The 22145-nt window shown below is 41.7% G+C and overlaps 2 protein-coding genes across 5 annotated transcripts; both read right to left on the reverse strand.

Moving 5' to 3' along the window:
• Nucleotides 1–306: 306 nt before the first annotated feature.
• Nucleotides 307–12903, reverse strand: LOC108941249 (heterogeneous nuclear ribonucleoprotein C). 3 transcript variants are annotated; one of them, XM_029256326.1, is made up of 9 exons: nt 12794–12903; nt 10926–10959; nt 5892–6157; nt 4098–4170; nt 3892–3939; nt 3623–3804; nt 3083–3196; nt 1799–1959; nt 307–1656 (listed from the first exon to the last, which is right to left on the reverse strand). In XM_029256326.1, exons 3-9 carry the CDS (start codon nt 6130–6132, stop codon nt 1549–1551), a joined length of 927 nt encoding a protein of 308 aa, XP_029112159.1. In that variant the 5' UTR covers nt 6133–6157; nt 10926–10959; nt 12794–12903; the 3' UTR covers nt 307–1548. The 3 variants fall into 3 exon arrangements, with proteins under 3 accessions (XP_029112159.1, XP_029112158.1, XP_018619462.1); XM_029256325.1 differs by having other exon boundaries at nt 1799–1962; XM_018763946.2 differs by lacking the exon at nt 307–1656 and having other exon boundaries at nt 1809–2041.
• A 1263-nt stretch (nt 12904–14166) lies between these two features.
• On the reverse strand, nt 14167–20211 carry LOC108941028 (FH1/FH2 domain-containing protein 1). 2 transcript variants are annotated; one of them, XM_018763465.2, is made up of 9 exons: nt 19240–20211; nt 18845–18985; nt 17452–17634; nt 17227–17346; nt 16457–16618; nt 15776–15990; nt 15463–15541; nt 15017–15125; nt 14167–14729 (listed from the first exon to the last, which is right to left on the reverse strand). In XM_018763465.2, the coding sequence occupies exons 1-9, from the start codon at nt 19717–19719 to the stop codon at nt 14701–14703; spliced, it is 1518 nt and encodes a 505-aa protein (XP_018618981.1). In that variant the 5' UTR covers nt 19720–20211; the 3' UTR covers nt 14167–14700. The 2 variants fall into 2 exon arrangements, with proteins under 2 accessions (XP_018618981.1, XP_018618980.1); XM_018763464.2 differs by having other exon boundaries at nt 15343–15541.
• Between the last annotated feature and the right edge of the window lie 1934 nt (nt 20212–22145).

Consider the following 22145-nt stretch of genomic DNA (forward strand, 5'->3'; position numbering starts at 1 on the left):
GTGAAGAATTGCTGAAAGGAGAGCGAAATAAAAAGGATAGATGCGAGACCGCGGCAGAGGAATACAAAACAAGTCGAGTGTCCCCCTCAGGGGGCCGTGGTGCACACACTGTGGGGAAGGAGAGAGAGGAAGGAAGCGCTGGTTCTCCTGGCACCAGCTCCTCTGACACACTCACACAAAGAGCCCCTCTCTCTGCAGCCCCCTGCCCTCCTTCCCTCCCCGCCAGCAGATTTGCTGCTTCACACTGTAGATCCAACAGGCCTCGCCGCAGCACAAAAGCCCCTGTTACTGCCAGATCCCCCCACCCCACCCCACCCCACACACACACCCCAGCTGCTGTGCCTTGGGACACACTCATAAATCACCGCAAATGCTACAGCTCCCCCCTCCCTCTTCATATCAGAGGCTACAGAATCCCTCCCGTTTTCCTGATTTTACCATTTCTCTCCACCTCCGTTTCTCATGACTTGTATATTCCATCCACACCCTCCCCAGCCCTCCCGCTGCTGAGCCCCACAGAGAATTAACCATACCCCAAACACTCCCCATTTCTCACAGAAACAGCCTCTTATAAACATGCCAAGTTTAAACAAGCACTGAACTTGGCAAATGTGGAATGTGTCCCGCGCTCCCTGGTCTGTCCCATCAGTGTGTGCAAACAGCTTTATCGCGCAGCTCCAGGTCCCTCCCATCAGTACACAGCATGTGCCTGATAACACACACACACACACTCATAGGGCACATGCAAGTCAGTCACAAACACTTAAGTAGGAAAACTTACTGAAATTTATTTTTACACTCAGGACAAAATAAAAGGAATAAAAACAAAACTAAACAAAAAAAACACACACACACACACACACACACACTGAATTACTGCATTATAGAGTGAATCTGGAACTTTTCCTAAGCTTACCTTGAACTTTTCTCTGTACAAGAGCACAAAATCTAAACTAGCAATCGTTTTATCATCATATATCCGATCTCCATCTGTTCACTACTGTTCACCTAAATGCAAGAAAGTTTAACCGTAGCAAATATCATCATTTTCCTTAAACACAGTAAACAAATACAGCCGCTCTCTCACTGCCACATGCTGGTCAAGAAAAGCTACTGCAGCACATCGCTGAAGATGTCCCTGTAGTAACCAGTCCTCGTTCAGCAGAGTACAACAAAGCTCACCTTGCGCAGCGGACAGAGGGCTGGCAAGTGCACACATGGACAAACCTAACTAAAAGCAGGAGAGAAATGGGACATAAATCTAAGAGGAGCAGCAGGGTTGAGTGAGGATGAATGGATGAGATGCTGCAGATTTAGTACAGCTGGTACCACACTGATCAGTGAAGTGTGTCCACAGGTGACACAGGTGTGCAAAATCAGGGAGGGGGGTATAAAAAAAAAAAAAAAAAAACCACATCTGACCTTAGAGTATTTGCACTGGTAGTGTTGGTGCCGTGTGTTATTCCTGCGTGCTGAGCATTCTGAGAATGACTGCAGTGTGAGGACGTGTGTGTTTGCGTGCGTGGGCAACAGTCTATCTCGCCGTATCTACGAGTCGTCGTCTCCATTAGCACTGTCGCCGTCGTCCTCTCCCTCCTCCTGTTCCCCCTCTTCCTCCTCATCGTCGTTGTCGTCTTCCCTCTCGCGACTCTTCACCTGGAGCAACAGTGGAGTCTGAATGTTCGTAAAAGACACGGGTGCAAAGGGACACTCCCGTCTCCCACCTCCTTCCTGCTCCTCTATATCACTCACCCACGCGTGCACACACATTCCACAGTAACTTCTCAGCCTTCCTCACCTCCTCCTCCTCCTCCAGCAGGTCCCCCTCTTCTTCGGAGTCATTCAGCTCCTGCGCCTCCCGCTCTCTCTCCCTTTTGCTGCTGTCATCCTTCTTGCTGCTGGAACTGCTGGAGTGCTGCAGGGAGGACATCTCTCCCGGTTCCGACTTCAAACTCTTCCCTTCTGCCAGAGGTGGTGGATGGGCAGTGAAGGGAAGAGACATGGGAATTCTGTGTGTGAAGTCTGTACAGTGCAACCATTTCTGATTTATAAGAAAATATGCAAAAGCTGAAATTGCACGTGAGTAATACTACCTGGTGGTCCAACATTAACCATCTCCCAGATGACTCATCCCCCCCACAGCACATATCTCACTCTCTTGGTTCACACTTGTTTTCGCAAATGTGCTGGTGCTTCACATTTTACAGGTTCTTATTTCATGAGTAATTACAATTTGTCATAGACATGTTTATTATTGTTTTGTGTAAGTGTAAGCTTATGATGCCAGTTCCCATAAGGTTTATATTGCAAACATATCATTTTGGCTTCACAGAAGTTCATCCCCCAGTCCCCATGTAAGCTGTGACTACCGTGCGCCACCTACAGTCCTGCTGTGGTTTTGCTAATACAGGAATCTCTCAATTAATAAAATTTAACAGCTCCTGGCTTTTGATACCCAATTAATGATTTCTGGAACTCAGTATATTCGCAGCAATTTTCATAACTCAGTAATTTGAAGTCTGTCCAAAAAAAAATTTGAAAGTCACAAGTTGTGCAAGTGAAGTGGAAGTGTAGGACTTCAGCTGGCGCACCATGAGTTGCTTCCTGTTCCTTCGCTGTCTTATCTTTGCTATGTTTCCACACGTTTGTGCAGTTGCAGTACAAGAATGACTGCCAAGACTCCTCCACCCACCACAAGTAACACTCAACTGGTCTCTTAGTTCGTACAGCAATAGCAATTCATTACAGTAAGCTGCATAAAAATTTAAACAAATTTCACTGTTGAATGTTTGTTGCTGTCTATTAAATATATGGAAAACAATTACTTTCTGAAACATACCACCTAGAGACATACCCATTAATGATGTCATCAAGTACATGACAATCAAGTGTTTTATACCATGCTGAAATCATGGGTTTTAGTGATATTTGGTAAAACTGGATTGGCATTTTCAATGGGCTGGGAACACATTTATATTACTTTTCCCATTTAAATGGGAAATAGGCTTTTGATATCAAATTTCATTGTTCGCCCCATTTTCAGGAATGGATGAATCAGAATTTCTGTATTCTGTTTACATACCCGACTTTTTGCAGTGGTCTTTTTCCATTCGCTCCAAGCTCTCAAGCAGGTAATCCACCTTGTGTTTGATCTGTGTCAGCTCTCTCTTTATGGTCTGCAGATCCTCTGCTCGTACTAGAATGGGAAGAAATTGGACTTAAGGTAACAAAATAATAACACTACTTTATACATATGCTAATGATTTAGAGTGCTAATTCTAATACAGTGGTTTTTAATCTGGAGTCCATGGAACCCTTCATGGTCCATGAAGCATAGGCTTACTTTCGAAGTAACGGTAACTAAATTAAAGCAGGAAAAAATATTACTATGCTACCATGACTTATGACAATTTTATGCAAAGGTAAATGATTTTCAGTGCAATATTTTATCTGAATTTATTGACTTCTTTCTATAAGAGTCCTCAGCTTTCATCGGATTCATAAAGGGGAGCACTGCTTAGAGTAGGTTAAGAGCCTCTGCACCAATGTGAGAGCAAAAGTCAAGTCCCCAACAATACACACACTCTACAGGATACTGAAACAGGCAGGAGCAGATACCCACCAGCACGGGAGGAGGAAGAGGACGATGAGATCCTCTGACTGCTCTTGGAGGAAGAGGAGAAGCCGCTCTTGGTTCGACGGCCCCCACCACCACTGGTACTGACCCGCGGGCGTTTGGACGGGATCACAGCTCGGGACAGGGGTGGCGGTGGAGGGGGCACCCGTGATGGATATGAGTACATCCTGAAAAGAAAAGATCACATAGAAGGACAAGGTAAACAGCGAGAGAAAAACAAAGACATACATATACACACATACACGCTGACATACCTGTCATAATAGTCCCTCTGAAAGTCGTAATCGAGATCAAAAGAGGAACTGTGGGGAAAGAGATAAAAAGAGTGGAAAATAAGAAAGCAAAAATTTTGATTTACTGATCTTTTCAGAACAATTTCACAGATGGGCTTAGTTTACAAGTGCAGGGTACCAGCACTATGTATACACTAACAACAGAAGAGGGGAGAGAGAAGACGGACCTGTATATGTCCCCTGCAGAGCGCTTGGCAGTCTTCGATCGGTGAGGCTTGGGTTCACCAGCCAAGTTAATATCTGTGGGTTATATTATGAATGGATGCCAAAGCTATGAGCAAATGCTTTTAGAGGATGATGGAGATTTGACTGCGTGTATGAGGAGAGCAGGCTTACACCTTCACTCCACTCTACCCCCATCCAACACGGTAACCAACTGAGGCCAGAGCACCCACTCTCAGTGCCACTACAAAAGCTCCTTGACTTATGGACAACATTGGGACCTTAAGACAGTTTGTGCAAGACAGCTGGTAGCATAGCGGTTAGAGTTACTGCCTTTTGATCCAAAGGTCACAGGTTCAAACTGTCTCTAGCTGTAGAACCCTTCAACTTACTCAAAATTACTCCAGTAAAATTACTCAGCTGCATAAATGGGTAAACAACTGTAGTAACCTTAACATTGTAAATTGCTTGGATGGATGGAGTCAGCTAAATGAATAAAGATCTCTTAATGTGTTCATAAATACAGATTTATCACTACATTGCAATCCAAGACTTAATACAGTAATCATTTGATTTATTACTGGTTTAGGGTATGCAAACACCTCAGATACAGCTGCAATAAAACTGTAAAACATTATCAAAAACAAGCTATACTGGAATTACCATACTTAAAAAAAACATTGTCTCATCCTACTCAGGTTTGATCCCTTACTGGGGGGCGCGGTGGTGTGGTGGGTTGGACCACGGTCCTGCTTTCCGGTAGGTCTGGGGTTCGAGTCCCGCTTGGGGTGCCTTGCGGCGCCTTGCGGCGGACTGGCGTCCCGTCCTGGGTGTGTCCCCTCCCCCTCCGGCCCTACGCCCTGTGTTGCCGGGTAGGCTCCGGTTCCCCGTGACCCCGTATGGGACAAGCGGTTCTGAAAATGTGTGTGCGTGTGTGTTGACTGTTACCATTCATAAACATGCTCATCTGTTGTCTTCTCTCAACTTTATGAACTCCACGTTTGTTTCCACAATAACTTCAGGGGGACTGGTGACTCTAAAATTACCCATAGTGTGTATGTATCTGTGCCATTGGCAGGGAGAAAATATTTCACTGGTGTATAGATGGCTGACTCAATGTAAGTAGCACATGTAACATTTGTAAATTATCTTGGGTGAATAAGGTGTGCGCTGATAACACTACATAGCGTCTGCTAAACGAATAAACATTTTTATAAATGTAAACAGTGCACCTCTTCTCACTACGATTACCAAAAGGGGCAAGAGGTCCAATCTGTAGACAATGGAATAAAGTTCACCAGTTCTCTGCAGTCTACTGCCACCTAGTGTATTGAGTACAAAACCTATCAGTATGCCTCCACCACAAACACATTTCAGCAAAATGCAAGGGGGGAAAAAAATGAGACAAACTTCACATCGTTGAAAATTTGGTCCTTAACCATTCACAACCAAAGGGGAGAAAGTGTACCTCATCTGATCCCAAACCAGGTCTGGGGACAAGATAATTAAGATGTATGGATCACTCAAGTTGTCAACATTTAAATTTATTTATTTAGCTAATACATTTCCCCAAAGCTGCTTACAATGATTTACCCATTTATACAACTGAGAATTTATTTTAGTTTTACTGGACCAACTTATGACAAGTACCTTGCTCAAGAGTACTACAGCAGAAGCTGGGATTCAAATATGGGTTCTTTAGACAGAAAGAAGTGGCTTTAAACACTATGGGATCATCTAGAGTGAATAAACACCCAGCCTGGGCTTTCTCTTCACCAGCTGGGGGAGGGGATGCTTACCCAACACTTGACCCACGATCATGCGGCCGTCCTCCCCTGCCACAGCGGCGCGTGCGTTCCTCTCGTTGGCATACTGCACAAAGGCGTAGCCCTTGTGCACGGAGCAGCCCACGATCTTGCCGTACTTGCTGAAGATGGCCTCCACGTCGGCCTTGGTCACCAGGAGCGTGTTGAGGTTCCCGATGAAGACCCTCGAATTAAGCGAGCGTGGGTCGGTCTTGTTTGTCACGTTGCTGGCCATCGGGCTGCTCCTCGTAGGCAGAAAACTGCCACGGTCAGGTCAAGTAGGGTGGAAGGAAGAAATCAGAGAGCAGGAGACACAGCTGAGTGATGCCATCACAACAGCAATATGCAACACATCACAGCAGTCAAACAACGATGACACAGCAGCTGCCACCTGCTTTGAAAGGCCTGCATCCTGCTGCATGTGATATGGTATTTAGAACGTATTAGAATATTAGAAATAAAGGAGAAAGGACAGTCACACCACACTGCCATCTGGACCAAAATGTTGGCTCTCGAGTATATACTATTGTGGTGAAATGATTACAGGAAGATTAATATTTGTATTGTATAAATCCAAGTCCAGGTACCAGTGAACCAATGAGGCTGTCTACTCTGTGGGTTACGCTTTCAAACTTACTGCAAGCGTGACAAACTATAAGCATTCCGAACCTCAAATCTGAGTGCTGGAGATTTGAGATGCTGCTTATTTTTTGTCCTGTGACCAAATTATTAAAACAAAGCCATTCCTTGGTACTGAAATATTTGTTATACATTTTAGTATTTGTGAGAATTTATATCCAACTTGGGAGAATTTGTGTTTTACAGAGAGAACGTCTGAGCCTTGGAAGAAAACACAGAGAAGTTTGTAAAGAATTCTAAGACATTACTTGTCCCATGGATGTTTGACAGAAAGAGCTTGTCACCTTTGTCAGTTCTTTAGCGCCTCTGCCATCATCTGCAGAATGATTCACTTCGTCACTCTCCGGAATAATCCACAACATGCTGTAACCTTTAGCATCTTATGATTAAGTGTGACCTGCTGAACAATTCTATTACTTTGAATTTTTTTTAATTCAGCAGTTTTTTTTTGTTGTTTGGTATGGTGTTTAAAAAGTTGGTAAGGCAACATCGATTCATCTTTTTTTATATTAAAAAATATGAAAAGCAATAACAAGGGGGAAAAAGCCCTTTTATGACAATTATTTTGCGAACATTGAATTTAAGAGCCCGTATTAATTCTGACAACACACAATTTACCACTGTATTTTTGTAACATCTTTTAGCAAAAAGGCAAAAAACTGGGGTAACATTTTGTGGGCTAGGAACTATTGAAAAGGTTTTCCATTTTACAAATGTTCTCTATAAAAAATGATTTGAGCACAAATTCCCTTCTTTGATGGAAAGAGGACTAATGCAGTGCTCAAGCTAACTGTGCTCTAACCACCTCTAGCCATTCGGTTCACTGCAACATCATGTAACGATCACGTACGACGCAAAACTGCTTCTATGCTTACGAAAAAAAAGATGCACTCAACTTGGAGTAAAATAAGGAAAGAAAGGGGGTTTGGTGTTTAAAACCCCCGTTTTAAAGATAAATTACTGAAAAATTCTTTTTGGGGAGGGATGCATTTCGGCGGGAAAGCCTTCTGTCTTTCGCATCCCTCACAAAAAGTTTTTCAGTAAGCTTTAGGTGTGCTCTCATCATTTCTCAAGTCTCACGAAGATATACGCTCATTTCTTCCATACAAGGGACTTAATGTTTAGATGAATGGCATTTCTGAGCATCATGAAGTCATTTCCCTTCCACAAGAGGTATTTTATTCCCCTTCAACAGCTCGCATCAAGAACTGTGGAATAGAGATTCAACCCAAGAAAGGTTTTTTTTACCCGCACTGGTGCTAGTGTGGCTATTTTCCTCCAACTACGCACTTTGTCACGTTCAATGTCAATCACTTAAAGGTAAGTCTGAAATCTAAACTGAATAACAGGTATGATTTCAATTCTTTTTAGATAGAATTTTTCATTAAGGAACCAATTACTTTTTCCCAATCATGGTAATTAGATCCCCAAAAAAGAATTCAAATAACAAGGTGATTTTACAAATAGCCCTCTGTGAGATATCAGTTTGGAGGAAAGTGTCAGTTAAATGAATTAATGAGAATGTAATGCAAATGTATTACTATTATGTGAGGAATGGGTGCATTTAAATACTACATAAATATGGTCACTGGAGACTTTGAGATCACAGTGGCACAAAGTCAGTAACTAGGGTTTATGTAACCATTGCTGGACCTATAGCTCCCATGTGATGAGACTGATGTCATCCTTCACCTTTATGCCTTTGTTCAGTTATTTTTAAATGATATATAAACCCAAAGCAAAAGACAAACTGGAATCCGAGTTGAAAATTTCTGTCTAAGGATGATCTACAGAGACAAGCATAAAGAGGTTGGAGCCATTTTTGACAAATTTTCCTTTGGGATGTAGGGTATGTGACTAGTGTGAGGAGCACGCTTCACTCTTCTCACCCTGCCCCTACTTTGCAAGTTACACTTATTAAAGCAGTAATTTGGCTTCTTAGTATAAAAGCTGAGCCTGTTTTTAATTGCCTTACCCCTGAGCAAGACACGTCCACACAGTTGATCTCAGCAGTACTGTAGCTCGGACGGAAAAATTAAACTCCATTTCTTTAGCTGGTTCACTTTGGGACGAAGTCTTTGTGTTGCTACTTTTAAGCTCAGGTGTGCTGTAGATGTGCAACTCCTTTGCTGCAGTAAACTAGTACAGCAGCATTTGGGAATCCTGCCCATGCACTTTATCTTCCATCTTCATTAAGGCTAGAGACTAATAAACACTTGTACCATCCTCCAAATATAAACTCTTAAGGAACCTTGTTTAGCTGCTACATCCAAAGTTATATCACTTCCGTAGCATTGTGGGGGGGGGAATTAAATTCAGTAATAGCTCTAGTTGTGCATTTGGTAACTGGTCTACCTTGATGCAGAAGCTTGAAGCTCATGTGTAGCTACAATATTTTCATTTATTCATTTAGCAGATGCTTTTCTCCAAAGCGACATCACAGAAAATACAATCTGTGCATTACCTTAGGAGAAAGAGACATAGCTGCAGATGTGTGATTAAGTAGTTTGTTTCCTTCACCACATGCACCAACATTCATCATACAAGTAGTTGCATAAAACTTTATCATAATATCACTGCTTCCTAACGACATTCGTAGCAGTTTTTTTTTTTTTTTTTTGAGATACATATAAACATTTGTTACGTTGCAGGAGTGGCTCTGTAAAGGATTGATTATGTACACCTTACATGAACTTAGATCATGGGTGAAGTTGAGTCCAGAAGAGATGAGTTTTAAGACCTTTTTTAATACATTTTGTACTGAGCAGACATCAAGGGGTAAGAGTACATTAAAATGTACTTGCACTAATGACAAAACAGGCTGAAATATATTTTTGTGGAGGCAAACTAGGGACTGGGCCTCTAGTCCAAGCTCAGAACAGGTTCCAAACTCACTCTTAACCCACCCCACTTACATCAGCAGCTAGTGGAAGTCATGTAAAATTAGGCAGTGCCAAAGAGGGTACTGTATGCATGATTTAGTAATCAGATAATTTTACATTTTGCTGGGGATAAACACTTTTGAAAAGGGCAGGTAAAGATGGGCACTTGTGTTTCTCTGGGGCCTTTCAACAGAGCACCAGTGTGGGATACGAGTCAAGTGATTTACAAGTTGTTGAGAAGAAGATGCAAGATCCTCATGAGGGAATTAGCACTGAAGGGCACAGAAATGTTGGGCTAATGGTTAAAACACTTAATATTTACAAGGACTTTTCAACATATGTTTGCAGACAACCGATGGGGAACGGACCAAAGCACTTTATTCGTTGATTAATTTGGTAGTTTCTTTGGTGTTTGTTACTGGGGGTCTCCTGAGGTGTGTTATAACATTTGTAGCACTTTGACAGCATAGTTCCTCCAACTTGGTAACACCAAGCAGTTATACTTTGGAACTGCACAGCTGTCAGTGAAATAAAAGATGTTATAGAAAGATCATTGCAGTCACTGATGCATTAGTTTGGGCTGGTGTATGAAGGCAGCTAGAGGTTGAGCAATGAAATACCCCAATTGCCAAACCTTGTACTCCAAGCGCAGCAAGTGCTGCCATATTACGATGATCACTTCACATCTTCGAGATCCTTCTATGCATTCAAAAAAATAACCCACTTTGCAACTAGATCCTCAAGCAACTTCAGCTGTATCTTGTTCAAAAACGATCTCATAAAATGTTTCTCAAGGTCTTATTCTCATGAGTGCTGAACAAAGTAAATTTAGCCAGACAACCTTGGTCCTAGTGGGCCAAAAGGTATACTGGTTTTCCTGATTTCTGCTTTTATTCTGTGACACTGTTGAAACTGCACTATAAAATTAGCCAAGAATTGCCATTCTGTCAGTGAACAAATTAATGTTAAAGGAATAACTGTATTCCAGCACGGAAATGTATAATTTCAATGTGTTCATTAAATCTTTTTTTTTTTTTTAAACTATACTTAAATGGAATGGCTGTAGCCTTTGAACTAAATGACTAAAAAACCAAAACTCAATTTAAATTTCAAAAATCTGTATTATTAAATTGAACTTTAAAAATATCAATGATATTAAAACTTAAAGCTCAGGTGGTTCAGCTGGTTTAACAAGTTGAAAAGTATATGATTCAGACAAAATCTCAAAGGCAGATTAATTTAGCTGAAATACTACATAATTTATTACCAGCAATGACTAAGACTATCACTGCTGTAAATTAAAATTATTGAAATGCTTTAAAACGTGGCTCATGTGTAAGGCCAATAAAATTTAGAAGGAAAAATCATGACTGTTCATTTGAGAAAAAAGGCCACATAAAAATAGCAAGAAATTTCTTCAGAAAAACATTCTGTAGATTAAAAATAAATGCATGAACTACCAGGTTTATGTGAATGTGGAGGGGAAAAAATTGAAAAAATAACTTACTGGTCTCCGGTGTTCAAAAAAGCTTCTGCAAAAACTGAGAAAATAAAAGGGAAAAATTGGAATTAGAAAGTAATGAGGGTGACAATGAATTTTGACTGAGGGGGGAAAGGGGATTATCCACTAGATGTCATCTGCACTTTTTAAATATAACATACGGCCATCCAGGCCAAATTCAAGTGACCAGATTTTAATCCAATTGTGGCCAAAAAGTGGGAGGGATGAGACTGTGGTTTAGTGGTTGCCAAACTGGCAATACCACTGGGCCTGGCTTTCCAGCACATAATAGAGTCTTCAATGGGGAGGGGAGGGACAGCAAAGAGTTTTGGTTAAGAATCCATCAGTTGTGGACAAAACGTCACCAATGTACAGCAATTTCTCTCCCACATCTGGTCACTTTTGGTTTGGATGACCTGTAAGTGTGTAAAAGTACACTTGCAATGCCTTCTCTTCAATTAAGTACACCAAGCCACAGCAATGTCTCATTGTATGAAAACTGCAACATGATCAGTTGTAACATACATGTGAACTAGTTCAAACTGACATCATACTGTATGCATCACCCACATAAAAAAAAAGGGGGGGAGGGGAGTCTACACAACATATTGAGCTCAAAACATGTACATTTAAAATGCATAAACTTCCAATACATTTTAAACCTAAGCAATCTGTACAGTTGATTTCAGTCAACAAAGCCGTTCCATTTGGAGATAAGATGTTAATTGATTTGCCAGCCACTGTAACACAAACTGATTCTTCATTCAATCGGTCCTATTGACTTGGACAGAGGATAAAGAGAGTAACCGCAGGGTGTGGGACTGGGACAACAATGAATGAAGCAATGGAAGAAACTGCTGAATAAATGTTCTGATGGTTGTTACTCCCAACAAGCAACATCCGCAAAGATTTAAGATTGACTTTATTTGACATAAAAAAGGCGGAATATTATACATTTGGCACCACAGCTATATCATATATAGGGGAATGCAGCTAATTCACTCCTTCTCAATGCAAATACACTGGAAAAGAAGGCAAGTGCACAATCACCACAAATAGATTTCAAAATTTGGTTACAGTGGGGGGAAAAAAAAGTTTAAAACTAATTTCTGGATGCTACTAGCAGCAGCAGCAGCAGCAGCAGCATGTCCATAATAAATCTCACAATCATAAACGGACTAGAAAATATTAAAGCTTGCTGATCCAAAATTGATTAAAAAAGTGTAAAAAAAAAACTACAAGTCTATAAAACACAAATAAAACTAAAGATAACTGAATAAAAAATAAAAAAACAACACAGAGTAAATAATTCAGTCAACTCAGTCTCAACAACTGCCGACCAACCTGGCTTTTTTTTTTTTTTACGTACTCAACAAGCCAATTATCGAGGAAAAACACAAACGTTGAAAATGTTTTTTGTTCGTTTTCTTTTTTAAAAAAGCCATTAAAACCGGAATCCAAATCCGGGGGAGAAAAAGACAGTCCATGATTCTCTCGCCAATTAAAAAACCCTCTTCGGTATTTTCTTTAAAAATTTGCTCTAACGCATTGCATTAATTGATCCCTCCTCTCAAAAAAAGTCCGCATAAAAATGAAAAAAAAAGTTAAATTCAAAAGCAAAACAAAAACAAACAACCGAGGCTATGAAAAGCCAGCTAGTTTAGCTGGTAGGAAACCACAGAGCCTAACTAGCTCGCCAGCACGGAGAAACACCGCTTCACAAAATGTACGCCACATTCAGATTCAGCCACCACAGATTCAGAATGCCTCACAAAAATACAGTAAAAACAAAAAAAATGAAAATCCCAGCGATAGCTCAAAATCAGAAAAATAAAAACTGGAAAAAAAAAAATCTCTCGAACCAAAATACTCACCAGGAGCTTATGCTTAAAAAGTTACTAAAATTCGACGATCTGTGTTACGTGGGTCTTTCAAATCAGTTCCCAACACAAACGTTAGCTACCTAGGCGACTACCTTTCTAAAATGGCGTCCGAGCTATTTTAACGCTAAACACCAGCCACTCCCTTTGTCACGAGCAGCTCCTACATCCGGCATTCTTATTGGCTATTCTCGTCAGACAGCCCCTCTGTACTTCTTATTTAATGGCTAATTTGAACGTCAATCAAATCCTTCGTTTCAGCGTTAAAAAATTCAGAAAGACCTTGGCGATCATTGGTCGCTAAGTACTGCACCCAGTAACAGAACTGTGGTGGATATGCAGTCACTGAAACAACAGTCTGAAAATCAATACATACAATATAACTGACTTTTGTAGTATTGATATCCTGAGCACATTTAAGCAATATTTCTGCTGCATTTCAAGAATCCCACTTGCCTTGCCCAGCCATTTCCTTTATTTACCCATTACCCTCTGATGTTGCCCTTGTTGGTGTTTTAATTTTATTTTATATATATATTCTCCCATGATATTCGCATTCAGTTTTGAATATTGCTGAAACCTTAGCCCGAAGTAAGAAATACAGTAACAAGAATTACTACATTTGAAAGCATGAGTGTCAAATCCAGTGTGTTAGCAACACCTGATATGTAAATACTACACCTCGTTTTACCCTGTGATGGACTGGGTACCTCAGACATACCCTGACCAGCCACATGCCTTTTGATTCCTGGGTAGGTTTCTGACCCGGCATTAGGATCAGCAGTTACGGATAGCGAGTGTGTGAGATATCAATTGTGATGGGGTTAATGCATTTTGTGCCTAATCTTGTATGGTTATGACTGATTCTGCTGGACAAATTATATTTTTTGTGTACCCAAAGCACTTCTACAGCTTTTCACTTTCCTAAAACAATTTGGGCATTTCCACTCCTTAACAGATCAACAGCAGAGTTCCCCCATAGACTTCCCATTTCAGTAGAATTGTACCACCATCATCACAACTGCCACTGGGGACCCAGAGTTTAATCCTTAACCACTCAAATAAAATACACTAAATGGGCATCCTTAGCCGGTTTTGACGCTTTTCAGGACAACTATCCGTTGACTCGACATCGACTCGACAGCACCTAACAACAGCAAATGGACAGCAAACAAAAATATAAAATATCAGACACAAACATATTAAAGGTACACAATTTGAAGAAGCGATTACCTATTTTATTGCCTTTTTTCAAAGATTTTCAGTTCCTTAAAAAATTATTTTAAAACAAACTTTTTAAAGAAAAAAAAAGTGCCTCATCCTGCGAACTTGGCATTATGTAAATTATTATTACCTTTTGTGTGTGTTTTGGTGAACAGTACCTATCTAAACTAACTTTGGCTATTCTATAGTGAAAAGTGTGTGGATATTGTTATCCCCCCATGTATCTTACTGTATGTGTTTGTGTAACTAAGTTTGCCTACCTGTTTGATCATGTTAATGCTGTAGGTATGCGCATTGATATGTATTTGGTATGTATAAGTATTTCTGTTTTAAGTTGCAGAGGTTCATGGAAGATGAGAAGAGTGTCATGAGGATTGTTACATGCTTTTTTGAACAATCAGCAGCACGCATGTTGGTGTTTCAAGGATTTCGCAGTGTCCCTCACGAAATAAACTATGAGCGCACCCACCCAAGCCTCCAGGCAACGCACTGTTGGAGGCATTCCGCATGGACCTAGTGTTTGCTCCACGGAGATGGGTTTCACAGTGCACAGTTCTCAACCTGCCTATTATCCCAGTGGACATCATTTGCCCTGGATGATTCTTCTTTTCTTCCATTTGATTCTGCTGGAGCTCTGAGAAACCAAGACTTGGGGACAGCTGGACATTTGTCACTCCTCACCACTTCAGTCTATGAAATGACAAGCCTCAGAAAGAAAGAAACACAAATTGTCTAAAGCAACAAAATCAGATACCAATATTCTATACAGCATACAAAACAGCACCACTAACAGAAGATGACATCAGCAACAACATACACTGTCTTCTGCAATAGAGCTGGACACCAAAATTCAGCAATAAACATATTTGTTACAACTACACGCCAAGAAAAGACTCCGTAAAGTAAAATAAATAAACATCATTATTCAGTTCAACATACAGTATACCTTTTCAAAAATTCCCCACCAGACGCAAGCACTCCATACAAAAGTACCTGGCGTATTGGCCCTCTTGCTTCGGTGTCGAGGAAGAGCGGGATCAACACGTCTCACAGGTTCAGGTGTTTTCAGGACCTCCTGCAGCCTGTAGTGCTCCAGATACTCCTAGGAAGGAGCGGTGAGGATGACTAATGGTGGAACAAATGCAATGAGTAGAGAAATAATCGTTGAGCCCCAGTTTCTTCATGTTCCCTTGGCACCCAGTCTGTATCAAAATTTTTGTATTTATGGGTTACTAGTGCCTATGAAAAACTACTATACATTTCTCTTAGCTCTTGGAGTTCTCCATTTCTGTCCTTGGTCCCTCGTACCCCATAGTCACCTGTGAAGTGGTTTCACTTGGGGTAGTAGTGACCTTCTGTCCTTGCCTCTCCTTCTCTCTCTCACGCTGCTGTAAGATCGCCTGGCGAGTAGTCCGATATTCCAGGGCAAAGTCACTGACCGTTTTGCAGAAGTCCTCAGGAGCAGTCTCCTTCACAGAAGCACGCGGGTATCCCAGGAACAATAGGAATGAGTGGAACCTATGAAGGACCAGCATCACTGTAGCAAAGCATCACCAGTGCAGCAAAAACTAAGAAAGTCATACTAATCCATTGCTAGTCATCGTCGAACTAAGTGGTCATCATCTTTCTCTAACTCATGGGCTATATTACCTTACTGTTATAGCTGGTTATAGTCATGGCGACGATCCTAACCTTATAAACACCCTTTGCTTTGTGCTTACAGACATAGATGAATAATTAATTCACGACTACCTGTTAATGACTCTGCGATGGACAGCCCTCAGAACACTGAGCCTCTCCTCACATTCTTTCAGGAAGCTGGGGATTTGCTTTCTGAGGGCAATTTCTGCCCCACCGCCACAGGATCCCCGCTCCGCATCTCGTTGCAGCACTTGCAATTGCTCCCAGGATGTCTTACAGTGAGATTCTAGTTGGGTAAGATTGGTCTGGACCTGTATATAGTCACACTAATGAAGAAATGATAAGTAAAAATCACAAAAATTATTAAAGTAATTAAAAAATAAATGCAAGTAGCATGCATGATGGGGAGTCAAGGTCAAGGGTTGATAGTTTAAGCCCCACTGCAATGGCAGTTGCAGTGATACTTCAAGTGTGTGAGAAAGATGTGTGTTTGAGTTTTGTGCAAAGTTCAGGGAAAGTGGTCAAGAAGATATTGAAATGTTGAATCAAACATATGGAAAAGATACAACAAGGAGGACAATGGTATTCAGGTGGTGGAAGCACTTTGAAGACAGTAACTCAAGAGTGAATGATGACATTAAGTCAACGATCTGATAAACAGGTAGCTACAGCCACAATTTTTCAAATTTGGTATGACAGGTATAGTCTAAAACTTTTCAATAAATCCTTGTACAAAGTGGAAAGGTTCAGGTTTGGAAAGAGACAAGCACGTTTATATCCCTAAAGACCTACCTTGCTAACGCATGTAACAGCAGTGATGTCAGAGTACAGGTCTGTGGACTGGGGGTATAGCTGCAGCAGTAACACACAAACATGGTGCAGCAGCGGCTGGCGGCTGTGTGTGTCCCTAACCTGGGACAGCTTACTCAAGTAGCTCAACTCAAAACCACGAGCCTTTCAGAAAAAAGTCAAAACATTCTCATAAAAACTGCACTGATACACAAAGGTCAACATGTTCATACGGGTGGTCCCCGATTTACAATGGTGAGCTGACGATAGACATTCAGTAGAAACTGTACTTTGAATTTTGATTTTTTCCTGGGCAAGTGATACTCTCTCGCAATGCTGGGCAGTGACAGCGATCCTCATCTCCCAGTCTGTCACGCAGAGGTGTGTATAAGGTGTATTAAATGCATTTCCAACTTCAGATGGGTTTCGTGGAACGTAACCTCTTCGTAAGTCGGGGACACACACTGAAACCGCTTGTCCCAAGCGCGGTCGTGGTGAACTGGAAGCTAACCTGGCAATACAGGGCGCAAGGCTGGAGGGGGTGGGGACACACCCAGGATGGGACAACAGTCCATTGCAAGGCACCCCAAGCAGGACTTGAACCCCAGACCCACCACAGAGCAGGACCAAGCCAAGCCCGCTGCGCCTCCGCGCCACCGCGCCCTCCTAAGTCGGGGACCACCTGTGTTAATATTACACTTACACACCATAGAGACATTGAGAGCAGGACAGACCAAGACACATGTGATCAATGCATGGAGCGAGAAGTCTACCTTACATCCGTTGAGAAAGTTGCCAATGGCTAGCACTGTCGCTAAAATACACCGGAAAGTATGATTGGATGCTAACTGTTCCATGGCCAGCTTTAGCTTGTAGAGAGGCTCAGCTATTTCCTGGATACAGAGACAGAAAGAAAAAAATTAAGCGAAATAAAGCGTAGCCCTGCCTGCCAAACATTGCAAATTAATCAAAGCACGGCTAGAGTATGCATTTCTCACTCCTTCTAGGCTGTCGTAATCCATCGTGAAAGCCCAAAGCTGAAGCCTCTCACTCAGGTGAGGGATGCTGCCCAGTGTAAGAAGGCAGTACTCAGCAGGACCCAGAGGAGAGTGTGGAGACTGGGATTTGGCCTCCCTGATCATGCACAACTCCTCTTCACTTGGGACTAGGGCCTGCAACTTCTATGCACAGGAGAAAAAAGAAGAATAATGCGATTGTCAATTTTTAGCTATAACCAGTAAAGACATGTTCATCATGCTGATATAATTTGTAGAATGTTATTTTGGATAAAAGCTCAACCCAAATGTAAGTTTTAACAGATATATCAGTGAATATACCTTTCCCAGTTTACAAGAACTACTTTAACAATGAAATGTAATTTGTATTTTAAGTTTTGATTTAGAGGCCTATCTCTGCAGTTAAACAAAATGCCTTATGATGAAAAAATTCAGACTGGAAAATTGCATTTTTTCTCGACATGGAGAAATGAAAATGGGTGCAAATAACATCAGAGCCACCAGACAGGGTGATTTTCGTGAGTTCCTGTCTTTGCATAAGCCTCCACTGAACAATTTGTGTATCACATTGTTTGAAATCACGGATTCATTGGGATTATCATTCTTTTCTTGCAAATACTTCTTTACAAAATAGATCAACAGCTAGAGGTTATGAGCTTCATGAGGTACTAAGAGAGCTTTCTTGTTACTTTGCAGTTTTATAATGACTGCTAAGTTTTGAAGTCATTTTGTTCTTTGTTTATATGATCAAGTGATAATTTTGTAATGTATAGGTGTTTGAAAAATTGGGGAGCTGGTAGAGTAGTGGTTCTAATTGCTACCTTTGGGTCCAAAGGCTGCAGATTCAAATCCTGGTATAGTACCCTCGAGCACCGTACTTACCCTAAATTGCTCTAGTAGAACTTACCCAGCTGTACAAATGCGTAAATAACTCTAGGTAACTTAATATTGTAAATTTCTTTGGAGAAAAGTGTCAGCTAAATGTATAGTCCGTAAAGGCTCTGTAAAAATTTATTAACATTTGTCATTCCTTATTTGACCTCTGTTGATTTATGCATCAGGCAGCATATAAATGAACCACTATTTTCACAATTTTTCGGGCAGCTGACTTGAATAATGGAAACTGATCACTTCTGAGAAACAATTTAATTTCCTTTTCTTCAGTTATGTTTGGAATTGCAGTTCCAGTTTTACTCTGTTACCATATTCTGTATGTCACTGTGACCTAATGTTGCACTTGCTGCAATTAATTCATCAAATAAATAAATAAATAAATAAATAAATAAATAGCCCTGTTTTGTTTCACTGCCCACTGTAATGAATAAGTAATTTCTGGTTAATTTAGGGAGCAGTAATGTGGGGCGGCGAGGCGTACCTGCAGGTCCTCTCTGTCCAACACACAGCAGTCCATGCTGACTATGGCAGGGGGCAGGAGGTGAGGAGCGGGAAGGCTGCTCAGGGCAATGGTGATGATGTTGCTTCGTTTCACTCCTAACAGCGAGATGCATGTCTGTTTCTAAATGGGGAAAAAAGGGTTTATAAGCACACACCACTCAACACTACAACAGATTTAACACAGCATTCAGGGGGGAAGCTACATAGTATACATGCACCACCAATGCATAACAGTACTAGACTGAGCCACTAACGTACACTCTGGCAGTCACCAGTAGTTTCTCAATTACTTGATTTTACAACTCAGTAACACTGTACAAAGATGGAGGGCGTGCAGCAATGTGAATAAATAACAATGCCTTCCCCTTCACTGACCTGATGTCCCTTCAGGATAGTTCTGATGGTGCTGTTGGTTTTGCTTTCAAACAGGTACTTCAGCCTGTTGGTGTCCAGGTGAACTGGTTCCAGCCCTGCCCAAATGGTTTGAGCACCAAAACGAGTCACCCTGGGCAGCAAAGGGAGGTCCTGTAGCTCCTTCCAGTGGAGCCTCAGCGTTCGGCCCTTAGCAGGGCTGGGGCAAGAAAGCAGGATGGCTGGAGGTAGAGGAGGGGCAATGGGTGGTAGAGGAGGATCGGACGCTAAAGAATGAATTTCCTCATCTGTCTCATGGATACTTTCCCCTGGCAGTCCTCCATCATCCTCAGAACTATCCAGCTCCAGGTCTTCCTCGTCCCAGAGATCAGAGAAGTCCAACGAGTTGAGACGGAGATGTGTGGTACTCCTCGTAATTGCAGCCCATGACTGATCAAGGCCCGGGGAGAGGGGCCGGTTCTGTCTAGAACCACCTTGCTTCATTGAGTCGACAAGTCCTCTGCTCTTTGAAAATTGTTTTTTTTAAAACCTGTTATCTAAAGTGTCAGTTTTGGTCTCCTTTTCACAGCAATCCGATATACATTTGGCATGTTATTTACACATTTTCCAGCACCTGTCAATCATCTGCATACAGTCGGCTCTACTAAATACTTCACATAACTGACAACAATGTTCCATTATACCAACACTTCCAGTCCACTGTCTGACAAGTTAAAAGTGAATTCCAATAAGCAAGTAAAGACTGTAGACTTCGCCTTGTGGTTCATCTGATTCCATGGATCTAAGTCTCAAGTGAATCAAACAGGCAAGTTCCCTCTGCATCCCAAGTGCTGCCTAAGGTCTGTAAGCTGCTTCCTGTCAGAAAACAGTTCCATTGGATTCCTGCAGCTCACATAATCATCGACCCTTCAGTTTCTTATAGGGTCAGACTCATGTTGATCTTCGGTGCTCTCAGGTTCACTTCTGTAGTCGCTGTGAGCAGGAGATCTATCTGACTCTAGGTGCATCGGTCACTGCTATTTGAGCTGCACCCTCTTCCTTCATTTCCTTATCGCTTCCCCATCTCCTGTATATATTATAGCCTGGGTGTACACAACTGCATATCTCCAGCTCACAATCTCTCCCCACCCTTGCTCTCTCTCTTCTTCCCTACATAATGCCCTCTTTCTCCCAAACACTCACTGATTGTATACAATTAATCTTTCTTTCATATTCATGCCTTTATATCGCCTTATATCTCTGGGTTATCTTTCTGGATTTGCATAGCGTATGCTTCATTCGTTGCTCGAATAAAAATCTGGATCGAAGTGCAGGAATTGCAGAAACGCCAGTAAAACTGAACAGAAATCAAAATATTAATGGCAAAGTCTGAACTTCCAATTTTCAGCTTCCAAAATTAAAAGCACAAAGGGTGGTTATGGCTCCAATGTGATGGAATAATCTCCTTCTTTCTCTTAGAACTGCTGAATCTCTCTCTACCTTCAAGAAGGGTCTTAGAACACATTTCTTTGATGGATTTCTCCACTGACCAACTATGTGCTCAATAAACATTTATTCTTTTTTAATAACCTAAAATAAACACCTCTACATACTGCAACTTGTGTAATGTATACTGGTTTATTTGATAGCATGTGACAAACTGATTCAAGAATCACGTCTGCATCCAAATCTCCTTTTCTGCTGGTAAAGTGCACTTTTTGCATTGTTTTCTGACATGCCTTCCACATTGAAGTGTCTACTGAATTCATAAAATAAACACAAACTTGCAAATATTACAGCATCCCCTCCATGGATCTACTAGAGACAGACTCAGGGTTTTTAGAAACTGCTTCTTACTGGCTAGGTACAGCAATAGCACTCTTGACAAAGACAGTCTAGACAATACAAAACAATTCAAGCAAACTGGAGAGTTCCCCCAGGTCACTCTAAGCCCCCCTTCCCTGCACAATGGTTAGCAGGTCACCCCTTGAACTCCCCAGAATCCCCCCCCTGGCAAGCTACGCATAAGCAATACCACAACCAATCAGAACAGAACACAAGACTATGCACAGAAATAGACACTAATACCAACTATTTACATTGAGCTGTATCAGCTCTGTAGAGGGGTGTGGTGGCGCAGTAGGTTGGACCGGGTCCTGCTCTCCGGTGGGTCTAGGGTTCGAGTCCCGCTTGGGGTGCCGTGCGACAGACTGGCATCCTGTCCTGGGTGTGCCCCCTCCCCCCCTCCAGCCTTATGCCCTGTGTTGCCAGGTTAGGCTCTGGCTCCCCCCAACCCCATATGGGACAAGTGGTTTAGAAAGTGTGTGTGTGTGTGTGTATCAGCTCCTGAGGGGGTGCGGTAACATAGCAGGCTTGGCCAGGTCTGGGGGTTTGAGTCCTGCTTGGGGTGCCTTTCAGCAGACTGGTGTCCTGTCCTGCGTGTGTCCCCTGTGCCCTGTGTTGCCAGGTTAGGCTCTGGTTTGCCACAACCCCACTTGGGGCAAGTGATTTCAGACAGTGTGTGTGTATCAGCTCCCCTCAGCACCATTACAGTATTTATATACTGTACTTCACATAATACATTTTTTAGAGAAAAGCAGCAGCCAACGCATAACTGAAAATGCAAATATCACAGAGGGCTTCTAAAGGGATCCTATTCAATTGAGAACCAAAACATTCAGCACTTACATCCTTACTGGAAAAATAATTACCAGAAAAATTATGATACATAAAGAACTATAGAGCTGCAGCATTATTTTCATGTACTAATGCTACAGTTTTAAAGAACTGCTGACCAGCCAGTTCAGGGCCTATGAGACGGAACCAGCAGATTGTCTCAAGATAAATCATCCAAACGTTATACAATCACGGATTATATTAAAAAAAAATTTACATTCCATTCTTTAAAATATGTTTTAACTCCTGTGCCC

The sequence above is a fragment of the Scleropages formosus genome, chromosome 11 (genome assembly GCF_900964775.1).
Source record: "Scleropages formosus chromosome 11, fSclFor1.1, whole genome shotgun sequence".
Lineage (NCBI taxonomy): Eukaryota > Metazoa > Chordata > Actinopteri > Osteoglossiformes > Osteoglossidae > Scleropages > Scleropages formosus.